This window comes from Sinocyclocheilus rhinocerous, unplaced genomic scaffold (assembly GCF_001515625.1).
Source record: "Sinocyclocheilus rhinocerous isolate Xijiao unplaced genomic scaffold, SAMN03320098_v1.1 scaffold140, whole genome shotgun sequence".
Classification (NCBI taxonomy): Eukaryota; Metazoa; Chordata; class Actinopteri; order Cypriniformes; family Cyprinidae; genus Sinocyclocheilus; species Sinocyclocheilus rhinocerous.
Genome location: NW_015642053.1, coordinates 2,855,429 through 2,863,346, shown reverse-complemented (window position 1 = coordinate 2,863,346; position 7,918 = coordinate 2,855,429). Strand labels below are relative to the sequence as shown.

At 34.7% G+C, this 7,918-nt stretch overlaps 1 protein-coding gene across 2 annotated transcripts; it reads left to right on the top strand.

Moving 5' to 3' along the window:
- The first annotated feature begins 901 nt into the window (after window positions 1-901).
- On the top strand, window positions 902-6,146 carry LOC107755511 (HLF transcription factor, PAR bZIP family member). 2 transcript variants are annotated; one of them, XM_016572316.1, is made up of 4 exons: window positions 902-1,166; window positions 1,821-2,153; window positions 3,227-3,441; window positions 4,912-6,146. In XM_016572316.1, the coding sequence occupies exons 1-4, from the start codon at window positions 1,046-1,048 to the stop codon at window positions 5,128-5,130; spliced, it is 888 nt and encodes a 295-aa protein (XP_016427802.1). In that variant the 5' UTR covers window positions 902-1,045; the 3' UTR covers window positions 5,131-6,146. The 2 variants fall into 2 exon arrangements, with proteins under 2 accessions (XP_016427802.1, XP_016427803.1); XM_016572317.1 differs by having other exon boundaries at window positions 4,915-6,142.
- The last annotated feature ends 1,772 nt before the right edge of the window (window positions 6,147-7,918 follow it).

The following is a 7,918-nucleotide window of genomic DNA, read 5'->3' as shown; positions in this document are numbered from 1 at the left end:
AAAAAAAACAATAAGACATAGTCCTTTTAATATAACACAGCCAATACTTACTTGAAAATGCCAAGACAACAAATATATTTTTTAACTTGGTATTTTATATGTTTATTTAAAGATGTATTGGTAAAATCAAAGTCCGGACCATTACGCTGAATGACAATTTTACAATTTGGAACATTATTTCCCCCATATTTTGACATTTTATTGTCACAAAAGTTATTTGAAATATGAAAGTAGACAATTTACTTGCATTTAAGATGTTTTTTATGCATTTAAAATGACTTTTGTAAATGTAATTTGATGCGGACACCAAAATGATGACTTCTCGTCTTTGACCCATATATATATATATATATATAGACACACACACACACACACACAGTATATATAGAAGTGAGAAACCACAAACGATTCAGTGCATGAACTGTGAATCAAAATGAATTAAAGTGAGACATGGACAACTGGTATTGCGAGTTCTGATTCTAAAGCTGAAAGAAAACACACGACATGACTGCTGAAATATTACTTCGGAAAATTATTTTCAGATCCACAGCAATCTTCATTGTCAGACAGTGATTTATCAGTAATATTATACTGGGCACTGGGCACATTAGTTTTTCACTTATGTTCATTCCCCTGTTCTGCATTAACTTGCTAAAAAGCTAAAAAAAAAAAAAAAAAAGCTGCACGCATTTACAAGCATCTTAATAAAAAAATACATTCATTATTAATTTAGCAGATTTTTTATCCAAACCAATATCAAACACAGAAAATATAATCATGACAAGAGGATATGGCAACACAGTCTCTAAACCGCTAGCAAGTGGAGCGAAAGTGTTCATCTAACCCCGCCTCTGACTGATTGACGTCACATGCCTCAGTCTTGACACATGGTGATGATCATCACATTTCTTACACACACACACACGCTCTTCAAGCCGGTGCTGTAGAGCGGGATCTACCCTAACTTGTCGTTATTAGACGAATGAACGCTGTTCTGTATATCCTTTCATTTCAGTTCAATTTTTAAAAATAATTTTTGCAGGGAATGCAGGGGATTATGTCCAGACAGCTCACAATGAATCCAGCTTTCCTACGTCCGCAAACTAACGGCGTTTTGAAGGCGCTCCTGGAAAAACCTCTGAAACTACCTTTGCACCAAGATGAAGGTGATCAAAGCTTTCACTTTGTTACATTGCTGCGTATGGAGAATACATTTTTTTTGTAGTAATAATACTTTTTACAGTAAAGAACTGTCATCTGATTCCTGCGGTGATCTCCAGAATAAATCGCTATTTGTTTTTGCTGTTTTAAAGATTCATTTAACTCTTTGTGTGTGTGTGTGTGTGTTGTGTTTTATTAATGAATAAACTTCCATTTTAAATACCACATTAAAATCATGGTTTAATTTTTGAATGCCATTAAGACAGTACCTTAAAAATCAGTGAAACATACAATTTTGATTGAATAAAGATTTGTTTTGAACTTAAAAGGACTACAAAAATAAATGAATAAAATATAACTTAAACCAGTATATTAAAGTTTAATTGTAATTTGTTTTGAATGTTAACAATGAAGACATTTGTGTTGAAACTAAAAACTTGAAAAAAGTAAGTAAATATCGCAATTTATCACAATTTGTCATTGCAACAAGTTAAATGTGTAGAAAATGGATTTCTTTACTGTGCATAGCCGTGACTGCAGCTAAGAACAGTCACTCAAAATAAAAAAAAACCCTCTTTAAAAATCATGGGGAATTAAAAAACATTACATTTTAATGGAGCCAAAAATGAATGTGTTAACTAATGGTAATATTCTTTCAGGCTATGTGAAGGAGAGAGAGAAGGTAAAAAAGCTGGAGGAAGAAGGAAACACTCCTCAATCAGCTTTCTTAGGGCCAACGCTTTGGGATAAAACATTGTCTTATGATGGAGACAGCTGCTTTCAGTTGGAGTATATGGACCTTGAGGAGTTTCTCTCTGAAAATGGCATCCCCTCTAGTCCCGCACAACATGACCAAAGCCTCCATCACCAGCAGCAGCAGCCTTCAATGCCTCAGGGCCCCATCTCAGTCATGGACCTCAGCAGCCAGGCAATCACCTCCATCCACACGGGCATGGTTCCTCAGAACTGCCTCCACAGCCCGGGCAGACCAGGTACTATGGCTTCTTTGTCCCACAGTGACAATTCTTACCCATTTCGCCTCACAGATAAAAAAAAATGACCCGCAGAAAAGATGTTATGTTGGGTCAGATGTCACTATCTAAATATGACAGTGTGTGGGTGGTAAATGGGAAACAGAGTATGTATTTTAGTTTAGTGAGTGTGTGTCGGAGTTTGCTCTGTTCCTATTCTTTGTCATATTATTTTGTTCCATATTAATATAAAAAAGTTACTTATAAGCCAGCCTAAGAATGGCAAGTAACACAGATACTATGATAATAATAATAATAATAATAATAATATCCACTGTTAAATTGTCTGGGTGCTTGTGTGATGACAAGCAACAATATATTATGTTGTATGTAAAAAAAAAAAAAAGAATGAAAAATTTGTTGAAAAGAAAAAATAGCATTGTTGAGCAGCTATGTTTTTTTCTGATACATCAAAAATAAGTAGTCAATTGTAAAAACTGCTCAATTTTCCCACCCAAGTGTTAGAGTTCATTTGTGAATGGAAATCTCAAACTAGCCTATTATTTTCCTCTGACTAAAATTTGCAAACCGACGACTCTTTTCCTAGTCTGAACATTTGACAACATTTAATCATATTTTTATGGAGAACTAAATGGAGTGTTGGAATTGTGGATTTTGTATCTGGAAAAATGTTGATCTCTTGTTCCGTTAGGTCTTTAAAACTAATTTTAAAATCAGTTTTATAAATTTTTCATACTGAATATGTAATCTCAACATGGAATATCAATGGAGAATAATAATTTAAATTTTGGTAAAATGAAAAAAAAAAATCTGTTATTTATTACTCAGTGTGTTTAATTTTTGACCAATAAACATGAAATGTCTTCACAAGAAAAGAAAAGAAAAGAAAAGATGTTTTCCCGACAGTACTAGAGCTTTTTGATTTGCACTTTGTTTATTATTAAAGTCTTGTGTACCACCTAGTGGAATTAAACGCTCATGACAGCCTTTTCACCATCTGTTACAATGCATTACCACTGAATTACACTTATACCATGGAGTCAGCAATGAATAGATTGTTTTTCCTCCCACAGTTTTGCCTCCATCACGTAACACACCAAGTCCAGTAGACCCAGAGTCCATTCAGATACCAGTGAGCTACAAGCCCGATCCGGCAGACCTCGCTCTGTCCAGCGTGCCAGGCCAGGAGGTTTTCGACCCACGCAAACACAAGTTCTCCGAAGAGGAGCTGAAACCTCAGCCTATGATCAAGAAAGCACGCAAAGTCTTCATTTCTGATGATATGAAGGTAACTTGGGTCTAGTTATTCAGCCCCCAACAGAGCATGTTTGGTCACCCGTTTCACACTTCGCCATTGACCAGCTGGGCAACAGGCTCTTGCTAAGAAGCTTATGTTCATTCATTCATCCTTCGGCGGCCTGACCCACGTGATCTTCCTTTTTTCCTGGTATCGCTCCAGTTGTGCTGGGTTTAGGATTAAAGGATTTGCCGTTTTTAATTTGTTCAAATAAAAGTGGATTCCTACCCAGCTGTGCAGAGTAGTAAATTGCTCAAAGCTGATTGCACGGCAGCGAATGCGTGAGAAAACTCGTCATCACAATGACAATAATAATTAGTCATAATCATCTGTTCTTGTAAATCTAAATTAGTTGTGTAGAAACTATTTACCTTGTAAGGCCCGACATATGAAATACTTTTTTAATAAAACGATGCCGTTTATGGAACCTTTACACAAAATCCCAAAAATTTGTTTTTTTGTTAAGCATCATATTTGATACATCAGGCTTTTATGGTTCAAATAGTATGATATAGCAGAATATAGAGCTTATAACTACACACAGGCCCAAACTGAGTAAAAATATGCAATTTTATGAACAAAGATCTATCTATCTATCTATCTATCTATCTATCTATCTATCGATCTATCGTCGTCTGTCTGTCTGTCTGTCTAAAGTTTATACACACACACACACACACACATATACACACAAATATAATCATACTTTCATTTATTCTATTTACCTTGTAAGGCCCGACATATGAAATACTTTTTTAATAAAACGATGCCGTTTATGGAACCTTTACACAAAATCCCAAAAATTTGTTTTTTTGTTAAGCATCATATTTGATACATCAGGCTTTTATGGTTCAAATAGTATGATATAGCAGAATATAGAGCTTATAACTACACACAGGCCCAAACTGAGTAAAAATATGCAATTTTATGAACAAAGATCTATCTATCTATCTATCTATCGATCTATCGTCGTCTGTCTGTCTGTCTGTCTAAAGTTTATACAGACACACACACACACACACACACATATACACACAAATATAATCATACCTTCATTTATTTAAAAAAAAAAAACTGAAGATTTCACAGCAAAAGAAAAAAGTACCACACTGCAAAAAAATTGGTGTATAAACAATTTTGACTCAGAAATTGCTAGTACGTTTCTCACTAATTACACAGAAAGTAACACATTAAATTAGAAGAAAAAAGACTGAAATGGTATTTACTTGTAAAAAGTACTCCAAAAAGAATAAATTATCAGTCAGACAAAACGATTATCATAAATTGGATTTTCAGATAAATTTTGATCATGTTGACAATTTAGAGGCTTTTTTTATGATACATTAGGCTTTATAGGGTTAACGTAACTGTTAAAAACACTAAATAATCAGAGTAATCTTGACATAATGTAACTAGGCACTCCCATCTCTCCCCCATCCTTTTTATTCTGCATATTTTGAGCAGGATGAAAAATACTGGACACGGCGCAGAAAGAACAACACGGCCGCCAAGAGATCACGGGACGCTCGACGTCTAAAGGAGAATCAGATTGCCATCCGGGCTGGTTTCCTGGAGAAAGAGAACGCGGCTCTCCGACAGGAAGTTTCCGAACTACGGAGAGAGCTGGGGCGGTGTAAAAACGTCTTAACCAAGTATGAAGCTCAACACGGCCCTCTGTGAGATCACCCGGGTGCTCCTCAACTTCCCTCACCCCTGCCCTTCTAATTCGAAGGACAATATTCTTGGGTTAAGATCCGCAGGGCCTGTTTTCCAGCCAGCCCTCACCTCAGTCTGTTCTTGGCACCTTAGAAGGCAGAAACGTTTCATTGTGTGGTTATTTCAGACATCTTTTAGAGATCTACCCACTCTCTTTCTCTGTTTGTTATCGCAAACAAAGCCATCATTGTTTGCAGATCGTGTTACTTATGGTTTTACTGTGTTGTAGCATTTGTCCACAAACGTTTGCCTTGATTTGTCATAATTTAGCAGTCAAATCTGAGCTAGTGGATCTTCTGCTGTTCCTCTACAGACACCCATAGCGTTGTGTATGAGAGGAGTACATGTGCATAGCTGCTTCAGGTGCGTAAAGGTTTTGTGTCTCCGTAAAGACATTATTCTCACAGACAGAACAGAATGTAGCAAGATTTGAGAGTTTGAATTCATAAAATAACTCTATATGACCATAAATACTAAATATCTGTATATCCCTATTAGAAAACAGACAATCAATATGCTTATGAAATGAGGATGCCAGGTAATGAAAATCTGTGCCACATGGAGCTTAATTGAAATTAGCTGTTACTTTATTATTAACCAGCAGTTTTTTTTTTTGTATGTGGTTAATGACTTTCATTTTAGTGTATATGAAAGAAACTGTATGTTTACGCTGATTTGACAGTTCAGTTAAAAAGTCACACCCAAAACTTTTAAATCATGAGAAGCTAATTTCGTTTAGGTAGAACTGCCTGCTGCAATAATTCCATCAGATTCAGCACAGAGCGTCTGCATTAGCATGCTTTTGAGTTCAAGATGTGATCAAGGAAAGCATATTGAACAAGGTCCCAATGCGCTTATTGCTAACACAAAGAGGCAACCTGGTATTTAGAGTCTCTCAGAACAGATATGTTGCCTTTTGTTGGTCAGTTGTGTAATGAATGTAGTACAGTGTATTTTATGTCTGTCACTCTTTACTACAGACCAAATTATATGAAATACAAGAAGGTTATATTGTCATATTGCAATTAAATGTTTTTACAAAGTTATTCTTGTTTTTGTACAGTATTTTCATATGGATTTCTGAATATATCTATGTAATTTGATGTATACTGTATATTTATAGGCAACAAACTTTATGGGAAAAGTTCTAAATTCTACGGTTAACTGTATATGGGCATTAATACAGTACATTTAGTACCATGAACTTTACATTGCGATCGTAATTTCTTTACCTATTCTTATACAGGCACTTTAGTATTATATGCATCAGTATCTAAACTTTTTTCATGGTTACGTTTTCTTTTGTTGTTAAATGATATTGTCAATACCTTTCATGTTTTGGTTATGATGTACCTTCGTTTTCATATGGATTTCTGAATATATCTATGTAATTTGATGTATACTGTATATTTATAGGCAACAAACTTTATGGGAAAAGTTCTAAATTCTACGGTTAACTGTATATGGGCATTAATACAGTACATTTAGTACCATGAACTTTACATTGCGATCGTAATTTCTTTACCTATTCTTATACAGGCACTTTAGTATTATATGCATCAGTATCGAAACTTTTTTCATGGTTACGTTTTCTTTTGTTGTTAAATGATATTGTCAATACCTTTCATGTTTTGGTTATGATGTACCTTCATGAAATATGGTATTATTTGCCAAACATGGTAAAAGAGCGCTATTCTTGGCCACATAGAATGTTGTCAATCATTGTATATTTCAACAAACAAGATGTCTTTTATATTAAATATATTCAATTACAGCATGTTTAAATTTTAACATTCTTTCTTCAGATGTTTATTTGACTTAAATATTTGCAATATGTTGTCTGTTGTGGTCCTTTTTGGTTCCCTTTTCCTGTTTCATTGCTCTTAATGAAAATAAAAAACTTTTGAAAAGCTGATATTTAGTGCTGTTGTGGTTAATGAGTGAAAGATTCACGAAGGCAAGATTTTTGGCTTAATTTGCACAATGAGCTCATTAAGGGCCAAATAACTGAAAGAAACTTTTTGTGATTTACTGTACTACTCTCATAAACTGGATGATTGTAAAATTATAGATGTTATTCTCAAATGTACCGCTAGAGACCACTGTCTATCCAAAAATGCATGTTTGTTGTCACAATTCCGTCATTTGTGTTACAAAATATTCTTGTTCCTCTTTATAGAGATCTTCATCATCACTGGCGTCATCAATGTCATCATCAACAACAGATGTATCAGTACTGGAGATATATATTTGAAAATGAATATTTGATATTGCTGCCTCAATGTGGAGATATGATTGTAGAGATATGAAAAAAAAAATGTTAACGTGCAATGCCTTTTTTTTTTAGATATCTATCTATCTATCTATCTATCTATATATGTGTGTGTGTGTGTGTGTGTATATATATATATATATATATATATATATATATATAGCCTATATATATATATAGTAGGCCACATATAAAAACTATAGCCATTAATTTCAGAATATATTCCGCTAAGCAGTACATCCATTTGACATGCATGCAAGCAGTCATGCTCTCTCTAAAGCTTTAGCATGTTGTAAAATGGGCTTCCTGTCAACAGCATGACGGTCACAACATTCCTGCAATGACATGTGTTCAGAGCAGACCTCCATTACATGCTGCTTCTGGGTGTGGCCTAAACGACCTCTTACTCCAGACAAACACAGATGACTTCCTATGGGATTATGTGGCATTTATCAAATAGACTAGGAGTTATATAAAGCC